The sequence below is a fragment of the Anopheles maculipalpis genome, chromosome X, assembly GCF_943734695.1.
Source record: "Anopheles maculipalpis chromosome X, idAnoMacuDA_375_x, whole genome shotgun sequence".
In the NCBI taxonomy this organism is placed as follows: Eukaryota; Metazoa; Arthropoda; class Insecta; order Diptera; family Culicidae; genus Anopheles; species Anopheles maculipalpis.
Window position 1 is genome coordinate 5,427,643 of NC_064870.1, and position 24,934 is coordinate 5,452,576.

A 24,934-nucleotide genomic window follows, 5' to 3' on the forward strand; every position below is an offset into this window, starting at 1 on the left:
TTTTTTTTTTTTTTTGCAGTTGCTATGCCGATGCAGCTACGATCGCGTTTATGCAGAAAGACATCGATAGTTTGCTAAAAATACACGACCACTGCAATGATCCATCACTGATGTCCACAGTGGAAAACATGATTGGACAACTGTCCAGTAAGAAATGATTTATGAAAAAAACATGCAAAGGTATGCTAAAACAGAAGCACGAATATTTCTACTAGCTTATGATCGCTGCCGAGATTTCCAACAGCAAAAATAGCGCGTATCGTATATATATATATATATATATATATATATATATATATATATATATATATATATATATATATATATATATATATATATATATATATATATATATATATATATATATGCTTCCTTCTATTTGAACTTGTTGGATTAGCGTTGACTTCGCGAGACTCTTTCATGTGTAGTCTTGAATCCGAGTCAATCATATGTACCGACATGTGTTAAATTGCGTATATGAGAATTTCCCAAATAAGCCGAGACCTAGCTCGCGAATACGACATGACCACGTAGTAGTTATAATAAATTTAACAACATGTAAAAAATACGTTGTTTTACGAATGGGAAAGACTATTCACGACACCGTTATTGAGAAACCTGCAAATGCAACAACTGAATGAAATATTTTGAAAACCATTTAAACACACGTCAGAGTAGAACCATGCTCGACATGCTAGTAAATTACCACAGGTTTTGGCCTACCATTTTTGACTTCTTTGACTTGATTTTATTTCCACTATTTATCATCTCCTACCTGACTCTAAAAGATCGATTTGTCCTGGTCGGTGAAGAGATAGTTGGATGCTATCCGAGAGAATTCCGAAATGGTAAGTCAACCACTGACTCGATCGTCACCATGTGATAAATTCTGTATAAGATGGTGGGGCAGCAGCTTCATCCAGACTAGCTACAACAAGTTGGGCTACACCCATGCTTGTTATAATATCCATGGTATTTGGTACCACCCAGGTTCTGCGTCAGGGTGATGAGCCAGCCTGGCTCTCTTCTCTTCAATCTTGCGACTGTGAACCGGTAGTGGAATCTGCGGGAACCATTTTGCACGAGTCTTCACGTATTTCGTTTTACGGTGCCTGTATATGACTTTGGAAGATCTCTTTAAGATTCGAGAGAAGTTTCCCCTTATGCCTTCCCTACGAATGCTATCACAGCTTTACCAGATACCGAATACGGAAACACAATGAAAACCGCTTGAAACCACTCAAAAGTGGTTAACGTTTCTACATAACCACTTCAAACTGTAATATCTATCCATTTTTTTAATGTGCTAATCAGAGAGGTTGGTCCTTCGCCGCACGATGGTTTCAAGCTGAGTCAAGCTCAACACAGCCATAACCATAGCCGTATGTGTTTGAACCACAAAAAAAGATATTTAATTTTTATTTCTTTTTTTTTTAATTCGCAAAGAACACAGACCCGGTGGCTAATTAAACTAAGGTCGTAAAGGAACGGTTCCCTACCGACCAAGCAAAACCAATAAAACAAGTAAAAAAAAAAAAACACGCAGCGTACGAAACGGCTGTGTCTACTCCGAGTTCAAGGGCTGGGCCGAGTAAACCGAAAAACAAAAACATACCCGGTGTACCCATGCTAGTTAAGCTAGACCACACATGGGAACAAATTCAATGTGTCATCACCGTTGTTGGATCACTGCCATTTACTGATGCTAATGATGATTGGGTTTTGTTAGCAGCATAGCCGCCATTTATTGATATCATAATTTTAAGAATAGCGTGTTGCACATTTAATTTCCATTTCTTATCATCTCTCATCAGAGGCTGTTGAGAGGAAGTGTGTAATAACAGTTGTTTGTGTTTTTTTTGTTACATTTTTGTGTGTTGTTTTTATAAACAGCTAATTACTACAGTTAGTCACCATTACACGACGTAGAATGGTTGTGATTTTGGGAGTGTTACGTGCGGGTGTGCACGTGCGCGTTAATGCAAATAGATATTAAAAACCATCACCGACATTATTTAGAGGAGCAAAAACAGATGAAAAAATGCGAAAATAATCCATAAACATCTACTAACGTATAACTAAGATGCACGCGTGGCACACACACCTACAATTGTTTTCGACCATATTTCGACAGTGGGACCACTAACATGACGAGAGACAAAACACACCTGTCTCACGGTGAGATGATAATGGTGGTTGCCATAACAAGACAAGATATTTAAAGTGAGAAAAAAGATTCTAACGAAGCAAAAACAACACTTTCCAACTACTATGACAAGCTTATCCACGTGTCTGAAACAATGGCGATAGTTGGAGTTAACAAAACTATCGCTAGCAATCTCTAACAATCTAGCTATAGCTTATGGAAAACATTGTAAACGCAGAGCTAACAACATGGTTTTCGCCTAGTGCGCTGCACTTCAGGTCTTAGCGTTGGGTTGGGCTGCTTTCATCTGCTCGCCATATACACACAAGCCGCGCGGTAGAATAATCTGCGGGATATTATTATTGTAATATTGTTAGCCTAACATTAGTGTGTTTGTGTGTTAAACCTAAAAACAGTAGATTAATAAAACTCCCAAAATTCTTACACACTAAAAACACTCCTAACCGCTAGTAGCAAGAGCCAAGTCAATGTCAAGAGAGGGTAAGGGGGGGGGGGGGGGGGGTTGCGATGTGGAGTTTGGTGTGTGGGTTTACAACAGTGCCAGCTTCATGACCGCCTTTCGCCACCGTTGGCAATCCTGCTGCAGGCGGCGCTCCTCGTACGACAGCTTCTGGTGCTGAGCGCTCAACCGGTCCGCCTCCATCTCCAGCTTCAGCTCCCGGTCCTTGCGGTTGATGCGCGACTTCCGGGACGCTTCGTTGTTCTTGTCCCGCTGCTCCCGGTACCGCCAGTCGGCCTCACTCAGGTGCTGGTACTGCGACCGATCCCGCACCGTACCGGCCACCTTCGGCGGTCGGCCCCGGCGCTTCGGCATTTTGGTGGTACTGGACGATACGTCCGAGCTAGAATCGCCGCACACGGACGACGCGGACGAGCGCGAACCGACGCTGCAAACACTGCTGCTAGCGTTGGTCCGCCGTCCGGCCGTGGTGGTGGCCCGCGGAGACGAGGTAGAATCTTCTGACGCGTTCGTCAGCTGACGGAGACTATCTAGCGTCAGCAGCTGGTAGATTTGTTTCGCGGCGTCACCTTTGTTGTCGTCGCTTTCGGGGGTGGCTTTCGATGATGTGCATGGCGTCGGTGATCTCGGATCGTCTTCTTGGTCGGCCGGTGGTGCCTTTAGACGGTCCGTGGACGTGGCGGACGGTGTGGCGAGCAGGTCTAGTGTGGGTTTCTCGTCTACTACTACGGTTGACTGATAACAACTAAATTCCAACGAATCCTGTAGATGACAACAAAAAAAAAAAGCATGAAAGGCTTGTAGCAAACACAGAGCATAACTACTGCAGGATCATCATAACTAGGTGCGCAATCAAAAGTTTATCAATATGGCTTTGCTGTTTGAATAAAACAAAATGGTGGTTAAGGTTCAAGGTTGATGGTGCTTCGAGTGAAACTAAATGTCTTCCCCACAGCTCAGAGAGGTTCCCACAGCTCAATAAAAACCGAATCATGAAGACTTTTGAAGACTTGACTTGAAGAAAAAAAAGTTATCCTGCCAATCCATTTTTAACCGATTGTATGAAGTTGTGTTCCCCAACAGTTGAAGCCAATGGAAATGATTTTCGCCAAAGAAACGAAAATGCGTATTCATATTCAGGTTCCAAATGTCCCACTAAGCACAATCAGCTCCGATTGTTTCAAGATACCTAGAAACTGGTTTAATACGTAAGATGCTTCAAAATCCAGAGTCTTCTTTCGAACAACAACGTGGTTAAAAACCCTTAAATAGTTAACAATATCATAAAGCAAAACGCTTTGCCATTACTTTGATGCACACCTAATAACAGTAATATATCCATGATAGCTTTTTAAATAGTAAAATCAATATACTTACGTCATTGGTGTCGATGAATGACAGAAGATCAAACTTTTCATCTTCCAAATCCAAAATGTCGTTGGTTAGGTCTGGCGTGTTGAGTGTTGCTGCCTGCTGTAGTGACAGCACGCGTAGTGGCGACTCATGGGTGGTGGCGTTGTTCGTCGTCGTTGTCGTCGTTGTCGTTCCGGTCGGGGCGGTGGTTTGCAGCAATACTGCGTGCCCCCCAATCATGCTGGACGATGATGGCTGCAGCCCCACCTTCGGTGTCACGTTTATGGCAAGCGACGGCGCCTTGCGACTAGCGAGGGACAGCTTTCTTCCAACAGTAGTGCTGGTGGTGGTAGCGGATTGTTTACTACTGCTGCTCGTTGCTGCTACTGCTGCCGCCGCATGACTGAATGTGGAAGCTGTTGAGAATTTTGTCTGACTGGCTGGTGCTGGTGTCGTCCAGCCATCGTCGCTAATGGGTTGCAATTTGGGCATCTTCGTCTTGCTGCCGATATTATAGCCACCGCCGACATCCTCCTCCTCCTGCAGGCGTCGCTTCATGGCGTAGTAGTTGTGGTCGCGTTGTGGATCGTTTGCTAAAGTATGCGTGTCCGCAGTCGTCGTTGTCGTTGCAGTAGTGGTCGCAATAGTACGTTTGCCTCGGGTCAGACCGTTGATGTTGTGGATCAGATCGAGACTTCGCTCGAACGTGTCGTTCGAGTGTGAGGTGGCGTTGGTGGTTGAGATTTCGTTAGCAGTGCCGGAGGGTTCGAAAAAGCTAGCAGGCTGTTCGACAATTTCCGGGCGGGCCGGATTGTTGTTGGAGATGTCCTCCTGCAGCCACTTGAGAATGTTGAGCGGGATCGGTTCCGTGTCGCTTGCGGTTAGACCGACGAATGGCAGCGGATCGGCCGTCGATACAAGATGGTTGGAAACGTCACAGCCGAACGCACTGGACAGCTGTTCGATCTCTTCGTGCAGCGAGACGGGTGGACTGGCGGTGAAGGGTGGTTCGGTTAGCTCAACCTGAAGTTCGTTGAGTAGGTTGGCACAGTCGATGCTCGTCTCAATGGTTTTCGTCTGGGCGGCACGGCTCGCACGCCTATAGTCGTCCAGACTCCGGTTCAGCTCGATCTCGGTAATGCTATGGCTGCTGCTGCTGCTGCTGCTGGTAGTAGGCGAGCTTAGCCACAGGCTTCGCGGATCGTCGACAATGGTGTTGGTGAAGCTATGCTCGCCAATGCCACCGCCACCTCCGATGCAGGTCTCGTTCGTCCAGTCGATGTCGGGTAGTAGGGATGTCAGTGCGGTGGCCACCTTGTGGCCACCTGTGCCGACGACTGTCGCCTCCGCCGGTAGGATTGGGGCCGCAAACGGCCTACTACCGGACGCACTGCTGTGGAAGCCGGTACCACCACCACCACCTCTATTACTATTACTGCTACTGCTATCGCTAATAATGCTACCGAAGTCACACGGTTTTTTGGGGGAGATTGACAGGTGCTGCTGCTGTTGCTGCCCGAGGGTGGCAACAGCGGCGTCCGAGGGAGAAGCGGCTGCAACGGTCCCACTACCGTTGCAGCTACCCGAGGCCACTTGGCTTCGTGCTCCGCTAGAAATCTGGCTGCTGCTGCAGCCGCCGTTTCTGCTGCTGCTGCTGCTGCTGATGGTCTTATTACATACGTCGTGTACAGTTACGCTCGTTTCAGTACCGCTGAAACGTCTGATTTTGTCAAATTCATTCCGGCAGGCATCCGCTGCTGTTTTTCGCGCATCCCCCAGCAACCGTTCACCTGTTGTAGCGCTGCTGCGCTCCACGCCCGCCCGAACCTTCCTGCCGCGTTGCCCCACCGCCATCTCCAGCACGGCGCAATCGTCGCCAACCTCCTCCTCCTCCTCCTCGACCACCACCTCCGGAAACAGACTGTCGGCGGTTGTGGGTGCGGCGGACCACCAGGGTGCGTGGTCCAGCTCCACCGACGAGTGTGGTTGCGGCGTTGGCGGCAAACAGCTTTCCAGCAACGTCGTCGTATTCATCCAGGCCGTCGCCGTTTCGTCCTCTACCGGTGACAGCAGCGGCAATTCCGGCGTTGGCGATGGCGATAGCAGCCCGAGCGGTGACGCGTCCAGCGACGACGAAAAGGTATCCCGATTGCTTCGGTGGACTAGGCCTCCGTAAAAGAAGATCATGTCTTCCCCCCGTCGGTCGTCCGACGGCTCCACGGCCGCCGGCGGACGACTTTGCAGATAGAATTTCTCGCCATGAGCGGCATTCGTTGACGAACTCAGTTGTTTGTGCCATCGGGACAGTGACTGGCGGGGCAGAGCATGTTTAAGGGTAGGGAAAACAAGAGGAAGGTACGCATATAGTTGTCTGTGGCAGGGTCGGTACGGCAAAGGGTTGTCAATGTTGGTGCGGATATACTTACGATAAATTCACCGTTTAATTCTAATGAAATTTTAACGCTTTAGATAACGCCCCGAACTGAGTTGAGAGTGGCCAGCCCTCAACCTGAAACGAAATGGAACAAAAAAAATGTAGTGAATCAGTATGCCATTAGTTATCGATCGCTCGCAATGGCACCCTTATCTCTTAGCAGATAATTCCCAAGAAGGGTTTGGCAGTGGGGATTTTTCGTTCGTCAAAAAGTCATTTTTATTGGAACGAGAAAAAAATATGGTGGAGAACAAAAAAATACAATAACCTGTGCTTGATGAACGATAGTTGTAGCGAAGGTGTTGTCCCTTCACAAGTAGTGAGCGTTTAGAGTGTGCCTTACTCTCTTATCGCAGGGCGTTTTTCTTGGGGAATTTCCTAATGGCATTTACTGATGTGACTGATGTTACATGGTTGCTGGTTTGCGGACTCCGCCATTATTAGATAAGATAAGCCCGCGGTCTCCGGAAGCAAATCTTCAAATTAAAGCAAAACCCTTTCCGTACCTCTCGTAATAGGGATTCTAAAACCAAGGTCTACTCGGACAAGGCTAGTGGGACGTTCTAGGGCCCGAGATCATTAAAATTAGTTATACAAAAATAAACCCACACACACGCGCGCACGCTTCTGTGCTACTACTGTGCGTGTCATAAATGTTCTAGAACGTCGAACTTGCGTCAGACACAGCGTTCTTTCCTCTTCTTTTTAATTGTCGCATTTTTCCCAACCCCCGATGTCGGTTGAGAGGCGTCGCAAGGGTAGTAGAGCATGTGGAGCATATAGAGAAGGATGCGACGGTACCACGGAATAACTAAAACAGATGGTAGAAGCATAAGGGTGAGGAGAAGAAAAAGCTGGGGCTAACTCGCGCCCATCGACCAAATGAAGTCAAATACCATAAACTTGCTCTCTCTCTCTCTCTCTCTCTCTCTCTCTCTCTCTCTCTCTCTCTCTCTCTCTCTCGCTCTGTTTCGTGATTTTTTTTTAGTTCCGAAAAGTTCCAGAAAGATCTCCATGCCCAAAACACATAAAAATCGAGCCATTAAAGTGTGGGCCGCGAAGTAGGGAAACTGATGACGCCTCGTTGAGAATTGAGGCGTGCGTGTGGGGTGTGTTTGCGGCGGGAAGTTCGACAAGTTGCTTTTTATCAATAAAATTCGTCGTCTAGATTGCGTGTGCCGTCTTGTCTGCGTGTCGGAAAGCTAAGGAGCTTTCCGAAACCATCGAAGACCTTGTGGCCTTTCTGTTTCAACCTAGCGTTGATGGATAGAGACTAGGTGGGGAGGAGATATAGGACTTGGGACAAGGAATGAAGAAAGCAACGCAACACATGTTGTGTGCGCGAAAGCGAGATGGGGAAGCTGCCGAAATTTCTAGAAAAAGACCTTGTCCCATTCATTGCCCCTTCTCTACCCGTACGAACACAACAGATGCGCCATATACCCGATGTTGATGACGTCAGTGCTTTCAACCCTCTCCCTCTGGGAGGGGGTTAATAACAAGATCCAGAGATGCCAAGGGGCTGGATGGTCAACTTTAAAAGTTGTTATCCACGAAAACTTTCAAAACTTCCAGAAGGTTTATCGTCGTAAATTAAAACACTGCTAGTTTGCGTCGGAAAGTTGCTGTACCATGACCTAAACCGGATCCATGTGTTCTGGTCGAATCTTCTCGAAGGAAAAACTCTCTCTTGCGCACATATTGAAGGCGTAGATAGTTTTTTTTTCACCAAATCACCCGTTTAGTATTTGGATGCTCAGTATTTTGATGAAATTTGGACTTTGAGAAACGAAATACTGAAAACCATCAGATGAGTGGGCAGCCCGTGTTGCCTTCAACATCAAATTATCGCCATGCTTTTTTTTCTTTTCCACTGCATGAGATCATCACCCACTTACCCACTAATGTAGCTTCGCTCGTTGTCGTCTATTTCCACCGGAAATGGGTACAGCGCCTCGTTGGCGAGTTTGATACTGCGGAGCAGACTTTGCTAAAGGGTTGATTGGAAGACTTTAGTTGGGCGCCAGCAATTGGCACCAAAAATAACTTTGCACCTGGCTTTGCAATAGGTGTTTTTTCACACTATCACACACACACACACGGGCACAGAAAGAAAGAAAAAATACACTCCTAAAAGAGTGTTGCGCGCACGCGATCCTTCCACGAACTGTTCACCAGCGGTAATGAATGTATCTTACCATGGAACAGAGGTCTCAGGGCTAACTAGAGACTAACCGTGAGCGTTTGGAAAGAAGTATTTTAGTTGTGCAACATCCGAGCGTTCCGATTGGCTGCCAGCAGCTGCTACGTCACGTCATACTGCGATCGGATTGGTGGATGTGTTTTTTTCTGTTCCCTTAAAAAACCCTCTCCCGGCATCCCTAACCACTTCCGTGAGCTTGGAACGCTCTGGCTCTAGTACCGCGTTTTCCGGAGGAAATTCATTACCTGGCTTGCAAATGCTTACCTATTTTACAATGGACAATTTTTTTCCCACCCTAGCGATTCCTTGATGCTCTGGTTGAACTATGAAAATTTGTTTTTAGTTGGCAATAATGTAAAAAGAATCGGCAAATCTACCCCCACCACAAACAAGGGTGCGAATGACAGCTGTCAAAACACGCGTATCCGCTCACGTGTCACTTCTAGTACTGCGCACTGTGTCAAATGGCGCCACCAGTTGGGGGATCTTTTTTTTCGAAAAATTTCATCAAGAGTACTTATTTGATTTACTTACGTGCAGAAGTTTTACAACGAACAAAAAAAAAGAATTTGTTAAACTAAGTTTAAAAACAGAATTTACAGGAATTACATACCATAGGTTCAAACATCTTTACAACCTTCGTTTTGCAACGGAAGATTTGAAACTGTGAAACCTTTATTTTGGCCTGCATGCCACGACGAAAAACAGTCAGCTGACCGCGCAGGTTTTTCTTCGATTATGTAAACTACAGCAGCGATTGTCATTTTCCCACCAAAAACTGAAATGCAACTTCTGCCCAAATTCCGATTTGCATTGCGTATATGCATGGATATCGCATCGCATTTTATTTTATTTCGAAAAATTTGGGGGGGGGGGGGGGGGGGTAGAGGGAAGTTCCATTACATGAAGCAAATGTAGTTACAAGTTTTAAATGATTTTCGCGCCCCTTTTACTCTACCTGCCCTATTTTAACGGGTGTCAGGGTAAAGGATTGATGATGGTAAGGAAAAGGAGGGAGAGGGAAGGGGGTGGCATATATGTAAGCGAGACAAATAAAGTAAATAGAACAAGGAAGTGTCTCTCACGCGAGCCAAACCGTCCATATCATAAATAACATGTAACGACGTCATCTGTTTTCATACGACGATTTGCTGACCTTTATACCGGGTGCCCTAACTAGGTACATCCTAAGCATAGGTATGCGCGCTTTAGCGCTTCCTATCTGTATATCCAATTGGCTAGTAGAACGAATAAAGAAAGAACAAAGAAAAACAATTGATAACCTTTAAATGCGGACATATATGTGGTGTGTTCTTGTTTTTTTTTTTGTTAAATATCAAAAGAATAACTTGCTAATGAACATAATAAGTATGAGTAATGCTTATTGAGGGTTTTTTTTGCTTCTTCACATTGTTTCATTAAGGGATCGCGCACAGTTTTCATTGGGAATGCTCAACTTGAAGAAACGGGGTTAATGTGATACCAAAGGGCCGGGAAGGGGGCTCGTGGAGCGGGGATGTGAGTGGGAAGAGAGAGAGAGAGAGAGAGAGAGAGATAAAGTTTTGAGCGTCTTCCCGGGTTGTCGATTTTAATCAAATTGTCCTACTCTAAAGCGTTTTAAGGCGCACCCTTTTACTGTATTTTAGCTAATCCTTTTTCCTTCTTTTCTCTCTCTCTCTCCCTCTCCCACTCGATTTTGCTGTTTCTTTTTCGCTCTTATGTTCTGATGTGTTCACATCTTTTGTTACTTTCGAATACAAGAGCCCAATATTTCCGGGAGTATACCCTTCATCCCTACACATACACACACACAGCAATTCCACGCCATCAGTCTTAGCCCTCTCCGATTTTTTTTTGCGGAGAAAGTATCCTGACATTTATTAGTTTTTTTTTTGTTTTGTTTCCTTATAAAGCAGAATGTTCATTTTTAAATCGCATTTCCTGTACGCGCGCATAAATGTATCGCCATTTTGGGGAGTTGTGTTGACAATAACTAGGTTGGCTATTTTTTTTTTGCCTCACAATCCATTCGTTCTTTGCATATTGTAATAAATGTGGTTGAATACGGGCAGCTGCGACGGATTTGGGTGGAGAAAAAATGTATCGCCACCGCCACTAACCGCTAATCAGCACTTTATAAAAAAAACGAGCCTTGTGCCATATTGCTCACGACAAACATTTAGATACGATAAAAAAAAGAAAAGAAAACAATAATAAAGCCCTCTTCTCCTAAGGACGATTGTCGATCTTGCTCCCTCTCTCGCTCACTTTGTCGCGCCACCCAATCATCAGATCCTTTTCCGTCCCCGGGCTTGAAGGAGTGTAACGTGTGTGTGTGTGTGTTCTATCCCTATTGACGAAATCTGCCTATGAAGTCACTATTAAGGCAAATTTGTACTGCAAACACCCTTAATAGTGGTTATTAAGCAATTTTGCCAATAAGGATGTGTCTTACTATATATCTATATATGTTTTGCTGTCTCTTCTACTGCCTTCCTCTTCAATTTCTTCGCACGCCTTTACTAGTAGCTCTTCCTTCCACTTCGTTTCACGGGATGTGTCAACTAGTGATGGTGGTGGTGGTGGTTTTGGTATTGTTTCAGTCATCAATTTCATCTGCTGACAATCCTTCAAAAGTGTTCTTCATCTGTAAATTCTACAGCACACCGGAGAGAAACAAAGTGTGTTAATAATAATTTTGACCATTCCTAGCGTATCATTTCGGGCTCGCCGCTTACCGGTCCGGTCGGTTCTTGGAATTTAGGCATACGTTCTTCTAATATTTTCGGCTCCCGTTCCTTCTCTTTTTCTACCGGTTTTGGAACATCACGGCGGTCCTTCATTTCTCCGTTGCGGTATGTGTCACGGGACGGCTGGGTGCGATGATCACGTCCACCACGATCCATCCGATCATGGTCGCTGAAATGAGTGATTAAATCCCGAAAAGAGGATATAAAAACGGTCGCCTAAATTCTTGAGAACATGAGAGCTCACGGTGGAGCTTGCTCAGCATGTTCGTAAAGCAAACGCTTTTGTTTATTTGGTTGACGTTTTAGGTGAGTGTGTGAGTGTATACACAAACGTTTCACGGGACAAATTATATTTAAACCTTTATTTTGTTTGTTTTTTTTTTTTTACCGAACAGCCCAACACGGTCACTACAAGCAGTCTGTGAATTTCAAACAGCCACCGATTTTCGACGGTTTTGAGTTTGAACTTCTGAGAACAAAGGAAATGTTGTGCTGCCAGTGTTCCCAGGTTGCTTGTTGCCAGCGTGTCGGCCGCGCTTAAGAAGCAATCAGGAATCGGTTGGAATATAGTCTCATAAACTGATTCATCAATTGGGTACCCTCAAACATTCCTTCGATTGAATATTCGAAGTCTTACTTGTTAAACATTAAAATAAGTAATGCTCACAGCTAGGATAACTTCGAACCTCTCAAAACTATGAAAGGAAATCCATTTTTGTTTGTTTATTAATAGAGGCTTTGAGTTTCTGAGACTACTTTCGCTTCTCTATGCAGGGGATTGAGATTGAGATCATCATCATCATTCGCAAACCGACATTTGGTGTAGTTATTCTTGAGAATATGCTCTATCTTCTTAGTTTTTTTTTTTTTTGTAGAACATCATCTGGAGGAAATTCTTTTTTTGAATAGAATCTACCCGTTAGCTGAGTAGCCTCTGTCCGACGAACAAAAAGTTTTCAACGTATTATTAAAACCAACCCTAAAAATTGCGTTAATAGTGCCTTAATAGGCAGATTTTGTCAAAAAGGAGGTTTAATAAGGTTATTGAAATTATACCCATAAAATGAACAAAAACACACACCCAAGTACAGGGTTCAGAGTAATTGTTGATCCTAGCCCGATTTCTGCTTTTGGTATCATGTTTTGAAATTCGTTTTGCCCAGAAACTCACCACCAATTAAACGATTTTAGCATTTTTTACCCTCAAACAAATACAAAAAAAAAATCGGTTGAAGTATCCTCCCGCTTTCAAAACAACAATTAACCACTTTGGGCTTACAAAAAAAAAAGTTGCTAAACACTGTTCTTCTTCTTCTTCGTTCGCTGTTTCGTAGATGACACTTTAGATGAGTATTTGTTATTCAGTTACATTTTCTTCGTTTTATATCTCCTCGTCTACGCGCAGTAACTGTACATATTCATACTGTACATAGCTTTGGGATATGATGCATTTGCAGGTTTAAAATCGTTCCACACACACACATATCAGAACTTGGAAACGTTGGTATACTTTGTGCGCTTCTGTCCATTCCCTAAAAGCATTTATTGCCACGGATAATCTGTCGATAGCGGACGGAAAAATGGAGTAGTCAGGAGAATTGCCAAAACGATTCCATGATTCCAACTTTAGGACCTTTGGAGGGACTGTGTCTTCCTTCCCATCCCCGCTTGGTAAAGAAAATAGATTGCTAGACCAATAGTTGCATCGTCTATTTTATCAATGCAATCAATGGATATCTATGCTTTTGGGAAATGCAACGAAGTCGCTCAAGGTATAATAACGTTTCGTGGAGTGTGTTTCAAAGCGGAACCAAACAGGTGCAACCACTTCTGATGAACCATGATGATAATAAACACGAACGATGGTTTGTGTTGTGCTCTCATTTCCTTTACTAACTTACCGATTGTGACCCACGCCGTTGCTATATGTAGGGCGATTCATTCCACGGTTATCCCGCTGATCGCGATTGTCCGTTCGGCGATCTTCTGAGAAGAAAACGAAAGAATGAACATGACAATAAGTTACAACATTGGGGTTGGGATGCGTAGATCAAGCTCAGTAACATTCGCAAAACAACGCATTACAAAACGGAACTCAGGAAATGCAATGAAGGGTGTCACGTCAACAGCGATTTGGCAAAGGAAAAAAATCATATCACTCGGATAAAAAAAACTGATTAAAATGGGCAGCAGAATGACGATGATTAATAAGGGAAATAGAAGGGTCACTGATGACTTATGTTAGAAAACTGTAATGAGTTAAGAAAAGCAAAACACACACACACGCCAAAAATTAAAATTGAAATCCAGAGTAAAAAAGCTCACTGAGCGTGAGCACAGAGAGCCTTAAATGGTTTGTGCTTTTGTGCTGGCGTTAAGAGTAGAAATGGGAAAAAATATAGCAAAAAGGCGGAACTTGGTTCCGAAAGAATCCTTAAAACAGCAACACCAGTTGTGGCAAGTAGGTGCAAACAATCCTTCCGGAACCGTCTGGAACCGTGGATGCGTTCCAAAAAACCTTTCTTCACTAGTTAAGAGCAAAAACAAGTAGGCAAACAAAACAACAAAAAAACGCTGCACTGATGCCAAAGTGAACCCGTCCGTCCGATTTACGTACCCGCAGCAGTGCGTCTGTTACTGTTCTGATACCTTCCGCTAGGGCTAAACCTCCGCGCGGGCGAAAGGACCCGTTCCTCGCCTGCTTTACCTTTGTCATCCTCGTTGCGAACCCGCCAGTTCACAACTGGCGGAGGCTGTTCTGTACTGCTCCGACTGCCACCCTGGACCGGCCGTGCGCTGGTCGATTTTTCGCCACTGTCCCCTGCTGTCGTCGTGTCCTGATTTTCCGCGTCCCGTTTGTTCTTCTCTTCTGCGGCAGCTTCCTCCTTCTTGCGACGCAACAACTCCTCCAGCTGCAATCGTTCCTCGATCTCGCGTTCGCGTGCCGCCGTATCGACCGGTTTCGCATCGCCAAACACTTTAGCGGCCGGTACCGGAGTGGGCTTCGGTTTTGGCGGTTCGTCTGCCACCGCCGGCTCCTCGTGCTTCGCATTGCCCTCGTTCCGGTCGGTTTCGTCGTCGGACTCGATTGGTCGCGGTTTCGGCAGCTCTGGCAGGGGTAGGGTGCGCGGTTGCAGCACCAACTTCGGACGCTCCATCGGTACTTCCGGTTCACGGCGCATACCTCCACCACCACCCCCATTACCGAGCGGACCACGACCGTCCGGCGCACGGCGGAAACCGTTACCACTGTCACGGTCGCGATCGTAATTGCGGGTAGTGCGCGGTGACTGCGGCACCGGCCGATCACCCGAGCGCCAGTTATTGTTACCGGAATCACCGGCCGACGGACGTTCGCGATCGTCCCGGTCACGGCCGTATCGATCACCGCCACCGCTACTGTACGGGCGGCGCATACCACCACCACCGTCACGATCACGGTCGCGGTCCATCATCGGGCGCGAGGCCGACTCGGGTCGATCACGCCAGTTCCCACCGGACGAGGGACGGTCGCTGTCGCCGGAGGAGAAATTGTCATACCGGTTGTTTCGGCGCTTCGATTCATTCTCGTTCATCAACCCGATGCGGATGCGACGGTTGCGTACCATCGGTTCCGGCATCGCCAGCACCGCCATCAGATCGTTCCGGGTGGCGAACTCGATGTTGCCGAAACCGCGCAGCCGCCAGGTTTCGCTGTCGTCGCGCGGCAACGTCATCGACACGATCTCCACGTTCTCGAAGATGTCGTACAGGTCATTTTCGTTAATGTCGTACGGTAGGTTGGAGACATAGATGGAGTACGGCGGATTCTGGGGTATTGAGTCGTCGTTCAAGATGCGGCTCGCCCGCGGCGCCGTCGGCAGTGCGATGACCTGCGTCCGGACGACGCGATCATCGTCATCGTCGTCACCGTCGTCGCCCCAGTCCAGCTTTACCGGTACCGCTACCTGCACCTGGTTCAGTACGGCCGTGTTCCCATCGGTAAGAAACTCACCCAGGGACAGTTTGTTATTTTTTTTCGTCTTTTTGCCTTTTTTGCCTGTAGGTGGTAAAGAGCAGAAAATCGTAATTAAACTTCAGCAATAGGATTTAGATTTTGATGACTACACCAAATCGTTGGATAATACTTCTTTGGACTAAATTACGCCCAGTAGCTAGGGTAAGTCTTGGGATACTACGGGGGTCAGGATGGGATTTGATATAGCTATGTTTGTGCACAAGAAACCCACGATGCTATGCGTGTGTGTGTGTGTGTGTGTGTGTGTGTGTGTGTGTGGGCGCTACGGAGCGCTCCCAAGGCTCCAACCCTACGGTTTCCATTGCCGACTCGGATTGCAACTCAGAGCGTGGTTGGGTCGGAGTCGTCTCCGGAACCGGTTTCACTTATTTCTTGAGCCGATCGGAGTCGTTTTTCCATCACTAGTTTGCATGGTTCCAAAATATCTGTCTGATGATTGTGAGGGATTGGTTGGCCTTGTGGAAACACCATCGTCGTTTGGGGTTGCTTTGATTGAAGTACAATAGTTGAGCCGAAGGGGAGGGGGGTTTGGACGGAGTGTCGGTCCTCCTCCCTTTCATTTATGCACCACTAACGTCCTTGCCGTTGAGGTATGTTTACTGTTCGTTTTCTCTTTAAATAATTGCATAAAACTACACCCATGCAACGGGGATTGTTCTGGTTTCTCTACCAGCTGTTTGTTCCCGTTCCCCTCTGGCACATATGCAACGGTAAACCATTATTCCATACTCCCCCCGCTCTCTCTCGCTATATTGCTCTACGTGTGCATATGAGGCGTTACAACCAAATCACCATATAATATCCTACGGCACGCTTTCCTTTTCTCATCAATTTCCACCTTTAATTCAATCAATAACAGGTGGTTCACATATTATGGCCATTCCGCAGAAAATCCTGTTGGATGACGAACACGGAAACGGCCTACTCGATGGTGCACAAAACACACACACACACGCGCCCATGGAAACAGGAACCCACTCTCCTAGCACGCACAATGCACACACATATACACTCAAACGCACGCTCTCAAACACGAGCTTCCCAGTTGCAGTAGATATTTGCTACATTTAGCCACGCAATGAAATGGAAATTGTGGTGAAACTAGCACACTCTCCCCTCAACCCAATTCCGCCCACCAAAATCCAGCAGGAAGAACTCCCGCAATAGCATATGGGAGTGTAACGAAACCCTACGCGGTCCATTTTCACCCAGCAGTAGCACCCACTTTTTTCGCGCCACCATTTTTTCTATCTCACACACGCAGGCAAACACACACACACACGCAAACGTTCGCCACGTTTCGTCAGCAGCAATCTGTGTCCCGCAGTTCCCTGATTTTATTCCTATCTCTCTGGGACACGGGGGCCCTAGATGGGATTGGCCGGAAAATATGGCAAAACGAACTCCGCATGGTACACCCGCGCCGTGGAAAACGGGTATGGAAAATTTCACTCCTTTTTTTTACCTGATACGGTAGCCATAATGACTGCCTTCTGCGGAGAAGCGATAATGAAAGGGCGATTCTTGTCTACACCACGAACAAAGCACCCGTGCCCGTGACAGTTGACTGGGGAAGCGTTCGGACGTTTTGACAGTTGACGGCCCGTTGCAGGGATTTTGCCTACGTGACAAGTTTGAACGTTCTTTTTCTTGTGGGACCCATGCAGCAGCAGCAGAAAGTAAATACAGGTAATGCCCGAAACACGCTATTGATAGGGATGGAATGGTGCTAATGGCGTACAGGGAAAATAAATATATGATATTGTTTTAATGTGCAGTGACTACCAATAAAATGAGATCACCTTGCTGCGGCAAATCAAGCAAAAATGAGATTGTGAGGCCAACTTTCAAAAAATTTGGTATAATAATACTAAAGCGAGTTCGCGTATCTTGACTATTACGTATATCGGGAAATACCTGTAATTTTCGGTTGGCTTACCGGGCTTTTCTACCCGTAGTAATACAATTTCGAATCAGTATGATTTATGATGTGTTTTCCTGTGAGATTATGAGGGATTTGAACAATTTGCTCTGCGAAATATGCAATCTGTAATGTCTCCGTGATACTGCAGCAAACAAGTGTGCTGTCAATTAAGTCTGCAATTTTGATTATGTAAATTTATTAATGGGAATAATGAGTGAAAACGATAGAAAAGGATGAATGAACCAATTTTAAGGTATTTTTTATCGCATAATCATAATTTTTATTAATTGCAGCAAACGTACGTGCCAATGCAGCAAGTGTTATTTTCGTTGCTGCATGGGCCACCCGCAGTACCTCAAGCGTCAAATGTTAAACGCCTCGTTTTCGATGTACCAACTGTGCAAGCGAGAAGGACGAACGTCTCACAACACTTTCCTTCTTTCTCACTACTTTTCCGATATGTGGATGTAGAGTATACAAATATGTCGCTATGTTTTTATGCATTAATTCGGAATGAAAAATGGGAAGAGGAAAAAGGGACCCACCGCTTGGAATGGGAATGGATTTTTTTGGAGGAGTAAAATAAAGCAGATTTCTGACTGCAACTGCAACACGTGATGCGATGATTGCATGAAAACACATTCTCGATGCATCTTATTCACAGCTCGATTTATTCGCTTGTACAGCAATCAGCGATGTCCCATATTTCGGGTTTGCCGGATGTATGTTTTTTTTTTCGTAAATTTGATGAAGATAAAAGGCCGGCAGTCAGTAGCGGATCTTCCTATGAACGAAAGATACCCCCGAGCTGAAGCCCAAAACGAAACGGTTTTTGTAAATACTGGTGGATCTAATGGACGGGGCATTCGAAAGCTGAGGCACACTCTCTCTCCAGTCATAGTAGCGGCGGATTAACCTATGGGTAACCGGGGTCGGCGGCCGCTAGGGGATCCCTCGCCGACCACCGGAACGAGTTTAGTTTCAGCACTCAATACATATGTCACGGGGAGTCACAGGTCATCTAGAACTACGGGACCCTAAATGCCGCCCAGGTTCAATCCCATGAATGCTGCGTATGCTTAGAAAATAGATCAAGCAACCTGCGGCACGCCAGAGCAGAGACCGGCGCATAACATAACGAAGACGTAAGGCAAATAAAGAACGAAGACGATAGTGCGCATTATCTACGGGAAGGGATCAAAGGACGATTTGGCGAAGTGGACCAGAATCCGCTCGTATTCGTAGTCCTTCTGTCCCAGGGTATCGCGCATCGCCATCGCTGGGAATGCGGGGGGGAGTCTAGTCTCTTCGAATTATGCACATGACCACAGGATGTGGCCAATGTCATGGTATCTGTTGCTACAGCTACAAACTTTGGAGTCCGCACTGTCTTTAAGTTGAACATCATAAGTAAACATCATGTTTAAGAACGCACGATCCACCCGGAAAACCCGTGAAACCAGGTACGCCGGGAAATCTGTGGCGAGTTTGTCCTCATTCTTTCATGCACAGCTGTTGTGGGGTGCGAAGAAACTCGTGAGGGGAAATCGACCTCTCAAAAAACCTCCCATTCAAAGGCACCCAAGTTTGTGCCCTCGGGCAACCCGTGCCCACCACCGAAGAGGGTCCGTCTGTATGGTAGTGTTGAGGATTTGGATGGCCATACTTATCCACAGGGCAGCAAAACATATAATAGAAGCAAACCATGATGTAGTTATCTCTCCATCACACCGGCATCATGTCTTCTCTAGTGATGTAACAATCCACATTTTTTTAACCTAGAAAAATTGCCGACCGCGGGTTTGTTTTTCCGATCCAAACACACATAGTTGGCAAAAATGGCAAAAAGTACCTATTGTAAATCCATCCAAAAAAAATTACCCATTTATGATAAAAATATGTACCTGTCCGGCATACATGCTACACACACCAGGACAGGGGTTCAAATCCCATTCGGACCGTTTCCTCGCCTGACTTAGGTAGGACAGACTATCCAACTACGTGGTATCAGCAAGTCTTGTAAGTCGTTAGATGCTCGGCGTGACCTAGAAGGTTGTTAAACCATGAAGAGGAAGACATACCTCCTCCTTCCAAGAGCTAATAATTTCGATCGCCACCCGGTGACCTAATTCCATGCCCCCTTTGCCCATCAGCTACCAGCTTTCCGCGACCTTCGTCTGGGTTCGCTGTATACTGCCAGTTTTCGGATAAAAAAAACCCAACAAGATAAAACACCTTTTTTCTCGTTTTTGTTTTAGTTTTGTACCAGTAACTAGTCTCATTCTTTATTTACGTTTTTTTGGATCACCGCTCGCTGCTTTCTGTTATTTCTCTCTAACGTGCGCGTTTCATTCACAGAAAATTTCCGATTTTGTTGGATGTTCTTAAAAAACACAGGGAAAGTAAAGCAGCACCCTTCCTCTTCCCCCATTCCTGCTGGAGACAACCATCATTCCGGCACACATTTTCCCATAAAAAGGAACCCACTTTGGTGGATTCCAAATTCAAAAAAAACCACCACCATTTTGGTTGGGTTTGCTTTGTTTTCGGTGTGTGTGTGTGCGGGTTGCGCACAAATCCTCCCAAAAATGTACACAACACAACAAAACACACACGCACACGTAATCGTAGAGTGAAATTTGAAAAATAAATTTCAGCACAAAATATTTATGGGAAAACACCCACGGTATGCAGATGACAAAAAAAAAACCCCGTGATGGTGTTGTATACCGATATGCGGAATTGGGTGGGGCGGGTTTTTGAGAGAGGGCGCCGCACCTTGCTAAATTCGTCCTTTCTTTTACAACTTTCCCTGGTGACTGCCTCTTTCAAGCGGTCATAATCGTTGTTCCGAGATCCTTCAGGCTTATATTCTCGCGCGAGATTGGTGGTGATGGTGTGTGGTTGAGCTTCCGCTCCGGGAAGGGCGAACGCATCCGAGTGCAGTTCTGAACTGCGTCAAACGCACTCACCGACCGAGGACCGAGAGGCCCACGCGCGTAATAGCGATTTTAGATGTTTTGTTTGGCTGTTTAGTCTCGTTTTTTGTTTGTTTGTTTGTAACAGAAGGATGTTGCTCTGTTTGCCCATATAGTTCTCGCACACCACCACCCGCTAGCTGTAATTCTAGGTGTGTGTCCCTGCCGTCTTTCGCGCGCGCTCTTGTTTGACGTGTCGATGTTGAAAAAAACGGTTCCGGAACCGTTATAGCATGCGCTATTGATGTGTGTGTGTTTTGGATTGTTTTATTTCACCTAAGAATGCATAATTTGAACCTTTTCCTCTCGAGTTTGAGTTAGGACTTAGTATCTTCCTACTTCCGGAAACGGATCTTGAAATCGACATGATTCGCAAAGAAAATCCGGCCGGCACCCTAATCACAGACTAGGGAGAGTGAGAACGACGGAACACGGGCTTGGGATGGTAAAAATGGTTCGTTCGTAATTGGGGGGGCGTTTTTGTTTGAATTAAACGGGGGGATGGGATGTTTGTTTCTCCTTCGCTTCTCCTTTACACATAAGAATACCGGGGTTTGCGTCCGATTATGTAGAAGGGGGGTTTTTTAGGGGTGGAGATAAGTAATTTAGAAAGCGAACAGCAGCAGGAAAGCCATCATAAGACAGAACAGACCCATGGCTTCAGACAGGGCGAAACCCAGGATAGCGTAGGAGAACAGCTGCTGCTTCAGCGACGGGTTTCTTGCGTAACCGATAATCAGCGATCCGAATACTGTTCCGATTCCGGCACCTGGTTGTGTGTGAAGAGAGGAAGGAAAAAGCGGTTTCGTGTGTCGAAACATTTTTTTTCCATTATTATCGGCCTCAACTAGCGGTGAGAGAGGAGGTTGCAGTAATTTTACGTACCAGATCCGGCAACACCAACCGTGGCTGCACCGGCACCAATGAACTTGGCAGCAGAATCAATGTCACGGGTGACCGGGGTAGTCTGGAATGACCGGACCTGTGGCAACAGAGCGACTGGTGCTGTGTTCTGGGCAGCGAGCGTCTGGCTCTGGGAGATGATGGCGCTGCTGATCGGTCGGATGTAGGCCTTGGTTCCGTTGAGGACCTAGAGCACGTGAGGTGCACGGGGGGGAGAGACGAGAAGATGAAAAAAATATGCAAAATAAAATTAGACCAAAATAAAAAATAAAAAAACCGGCAGAAAACAAACTTTGTAGTAAGGTTGGAAAGAAGTAGGGAGATGCTTTTTTTGTTGCAATTATGTAACTCTGACGCGCCGGACCCGTGGTTCGGGCTCTATCACTCTTTACGCTAGAAGAAAGCACTTCGATTATGTAACGATGTATTTTAAGGGGATGTGTCTGTTACTCGATAGGATTCTTTGGTAACGAATCTCATTCACCGATAAAAAAGTAGCTCACATAAAATAGATTCACGAAGCTTCTTGTATCTAAACCGTTCATTTCACTGAGGAAACCAATATCCTTGATTTTAACTAGTCTACAGAGACCAAAATCCGTCACTTTCAGCATAAATAAAACGCTTCAGCAAAGAGATTACGGTTCTACCATCAAAGTGTGCTTTGAAGCTAGCGGCAGTTGTCGAAAGATTCTCACAAAAGTATCGTACTGTCCACCAAAATCGGATAATCTTTTCGGCACGAAAAATATTCACCAACTCTGCTCGTATGCACTCATTATAAAGCAGCATAAAAGATTCGCTATCAGGTTAAACTCGAGCAGAATTCGTCTCGTGTCTATGAGCCTTATGTAATATCTGTCGCTGCCGGTCGGTAACAAGGAAATCTTTAAGGGGCCCGCTGTTTGACGGCGCCCTTTAAAATGGGGTATATGGTGGTACTTACCAGGCTTCGGGCAACTGGGGCAATGCGGGCAGCCGACGAGACGAACATGATGATGTTGTTTTTTGAGTTTAGGTTTTTACTGGTACCTGAAGGACCTATTATGCGGAGAGAATGGAAGAAAGATTACGATTAGTTGAGGTTAACTTTTTCCTTTTTCCTCCTGCTCATCCATCGTGATTCACAGCTTCTCCGTTACTAGCATAAAACCGGAAAAAATGTCCCCTTCTGCTAGCTTTCTGCTGTCCTAAACACGATTCTACTATTCATTTATCTTTTCTTCATTTAACTAAAAAAAAAACTACACTTTGAATTCTTTTCTGATTGGGAACGAAGAAATAAAAAAAAACCCTCCCAAAAGCTATTCCTCTACCTAAGGCATTGTACGCCTGTATGCGTGCGTGAGTGTGGCGTTACGTAAGTCATTTTCTTCCATCGTGGTATCGCTATTAATTCACGATTTTACACACCAAAACTACTGTAGAATATAGATTTTTACAACGATTCCGTGTACAACTAAAAAGCTACAGCAAAAGATGAGGAAGGAAAAAACCTCTCCCCCCCATTCCCTCCGCCGGGAGGTTACATAAAACTCTTCCCCGAAAAACTGTTTCAGTGGTAACTGCACAGAAAAATATGGCCGACACCCTTTGGCCGATGGCCGGGAGACACGCAAAATGCCGGGTGTCTCTCTCTCCTCAGCGTAAAGGTGATATTTGATTGGTGGCTTGCTGAGTTGAAGAAACCTTTCCGTGTTGTCCGGGTCGAAAAACGATGCCGTTAAGAAAAACAATCACTTCTCACTGCTAGCTTGCCTACGTTTCCTATTGTTCGCCTTAATGAGATCACACACTGGTGTTGCCACCGGGAGCTCTACTCACTTCAAAACGCGGTCGACAACTTATCGAAGAACAGTGAACGTCTAGTAGCAATCTTCGTTACCTCGAACCCTCGGGTGCAGTGCAAAGTGTACGGTGGTGTGCGTGACCGTACCACCGTACCGATACCGGAATGCACGCACACACGCTTCAACCCATCGTGGTTACGCAAAGTGCCAGCGGAAGTGACCCGTTTTGCTGCGGATCTTGCGCAGTTGCTGTCAAACAGGCGGGCAGCTGTCAAACATTTGCCAGCATTTGCCAGAATGACAGCGGACGATTGGGAGTCGAGAAAGGTTTGTTTATTTGCGACAAAAGCCAGGAAGCGAAACAGTTTAACTTTTGCTCAACTAAACACTTGATATATTTTACTGAAATAGTTTGAAAAGCAAAGCTTTGCTCGGGCATAATTTCTGTAAATTACCAGAATGGTAGACTCTGGGTAAGTAAAGGAATCTATTGTTCTATTTTTATGATTTATTTATGCATTGGGCTGACCGGTGGAAGACACGGTTTTGGCACGGCAGGACCCGGTGTTTAAATCACATCCGGACCTCGTTCTCCCGTAGTGAGGATTATGGCTATCCAACTACGTGATACCAGCAAGCCTAGTAAGCCATTAGGTGGCCGGCATGACCGAGTAGGTAAGCCAAGCGAAGAAGATGTATTTTCTTCTTCCGGCCTTCATATGGCTGAACCAGGGGTATTGAATTAAACCCTTTTTAGACCCCGACCCTTTTTAGTGTCTCTACTGTCTTTCGTGGTTGTAGAGAAAGAGGAGAAGAAATCAAGGACTCTAGCTCATAAAGGTCGTGGCCCACGAGAGAGTACGGGAGTAGATGTATGCGTGTATGTGCGCCAGGATCTCATAAAGCGATCTTTTTTTTAAATTCCAATCTAATTCCAAGATGACGGATCTTTGTCGTCTAGCCAATATGTCTAATTAAACTTAAATTGGCTAATTAAAATATTCAAAACGCAAACATAAAACGATCCCATGAATAAAAACAAATCTGAAAAGCGTGACGACAAAAAATTCTGATTTTAATATTTCTCGTGGTCATCGATCTGAAAATCTCATTGGAAAGTTTTTACAAATAGCAATTTTCCAATTCAGTGCTTCAAACCATACACCCAACTTGCGGACAGGCATTTTTGTAATGGTAGATTCAATACCCTCTATGGGCCCTGTCCCGATCATGACCATGTATCAGTAATACATTCAGTAATATTTTTTTTCCTAGACCAGCGATAAGACAATTCAATCATCCCACAGTGTCAGTACTTTGAATTTTCACAGAAGCCTTATGTCCGCCGGAGAGCTTCACTGAACTCGCTGACTAGACCTTTGAAATGTAGGGTCATTTCTAAAAATGTAGGCTCTTTTCACAAGTTTCTATCCACGATATCCCTTGTACGACAACTCTTGAACGGTAAGATCCTTGGGATCCACTACCCCCCATAGTTACTACTCCTGAAATTTGTTTTGTATTAGCAATACGGTCTAGACTATTCGTGAACTTCTACCTTTTTTATTGCCTCTTTAAATTATTAAAAAATCAGAATTCTCGTAAATTACACTATTCGAGTGTAATCTGTCAACTGCCAGCATGCATACAACTGACAGCATGCACAATATCTTGCCTGTCTGCACATGTTTTTCGAAACAAAATCAAATAATACCAACAGTTCCGGCTCTTTCTTGACTGAAATTGTATAAAAAAAACTTCAACAACTAATTGCAATTGCATTTCTGTTTGCATTCCTACACCTACAAGACAGAAACATGAACAAAACCATTGCTTTATTTAAATTAAAACTATTCAACTGAGTAAATATAAACGGAAAAGAACCGGAGGTTGGCTGGATGTCAGTCGAAATGTGCAATTACGTCACTGAAAATTGATTTTTTTGCTCGTTGAA

The 24,934-nt window shown here is 45.3% G+C and overlaps 6 protein-coding genes across 10 annotated transcripts in view; 2 read left to right on the forward strand and 4 right to left on the reverse strand.

Moving 5' to 3' along the window:
* Nucleotides 1-181, forward strand: part of LOC126568348 (vacuolar protein sorting-associated protein 16 homolog) — a 335,612-nt gene extending 335,431 nt beyond the window's left edge. For both annotated transcript variants that reach the window (XM_050224821.1, XM_050224813.1), the window contains one exon: nt 20-181. In XM_050224821.1, the coding sequence (XP_050080778.1) occupies nt 20-158 (139 nt within the window). In that variant the 3' untranslated portion in view covers nt 159-181. The remainder of the gene's footprint in view (nt 1-19) is intronic.
* LOC126559745 (GATA zinc finger domain-containing protein 1-like) overlaps nt 1-24,934 on the forward strand; it is a 357,373-nt gene that overhangs the window by 261,373 nt on the left and 71,066 nt on the right. The window lies entirely within an intron of this gene.
* The window catches only part of LOC126566766 (inositol polyphosphate-4-phosphatase type I A), a 167,880-nt gene that overhangs the window by 71,478 nt on the left and 71,468 nt on the right, over nt 1-24,934 (reverse strand). The gene's annotated exons all lie outside the window — the stretch shown is intronic.
* On the reverse strand, nt 2,683-8,417 carry LOC126567845 (serine-rich adhesin for platelets-like). The gene is made up of 4 exons (XM_050224168.1): nt 8,313-8,417; nt 6,407-6,489; nt 4,005-6,290; nt 2,683-3,389 (listed from the first exon to the last, which is right to left on the reverse strand). Exons 3-4 carry the CDS (start codon nt 6,165-6,167, stop codon nt 2,697-2,699), a joined length of 2,856 nt encoding a protein of 951 aa, XP_050080125.1. The 5' UTR covers nt 6,168-6,290; nt 6,407-6,489; nt 8,313-8,417; the 3' UTR covers nt 2,683-2,696.
* On the reverse strand, nt 11,189-16,945 carry LOC126556683 (eukaryotic translation initiation factor 4B). 4 transcript variants are annotated; one of them, XM_050212111.1, is made up of 5 exons: nt 16,851-16,945; nt 13,985-15,406; nt 13,269-13,353; nt 11,356-11,536; nt 11,189-11,273 (listed from the first exon to the last, which is right to left on the reverse strand). In XM_050212111.1, exons 1-5 carry the CDS (start codon nt 16,864-16,866, stop codon nt 11,217-11,219), a joined length of 1,761 nt encoding a protein of 586 aa, XP_050068068.1. In that variant the 5' UTR covers nt 16,867-16,945; the 3' UTR covers nt 11,189-11,216. The 4 variants fall into 4 exon arrangements, with proteins under 4 accessions (XP_050068068.1, XP_050068077.1, XP_050068094.1 ...); XM_050212120.1 differs by having other exon boundaries at nt 13,269-13,350; nt 16,851-16,928; XM_050212137.1 differs by having other exon boundaries at nt 13,269-13,350; nt 14,075-15,406; nt 16,851-16,926.
* On the reverse strand, nt 20,797-23,140 carry LOC126561304 (ATP synthase lipid-binding protein, mitochondrial). The gene is made up of 4 exons (XM_050217362.1): nt 23,015-23,140; nt 22,137-22,231; nt 21,173-21,377; nt 20,797-21,056 (listed from the first exon to the last, which is right to left on the reverse strand). Exons 2-4 carry the CDS (start codon nt 22,182-22,184, stop codon nt 20,893-20,895), a joined length of 417 nt encoding a protein of 138 aa, XP_050073319.1. The 5' UTR covers nt 22,185-22,231; nt 23,015-23,140; the 3' UTR covers nt 20,797-20,892.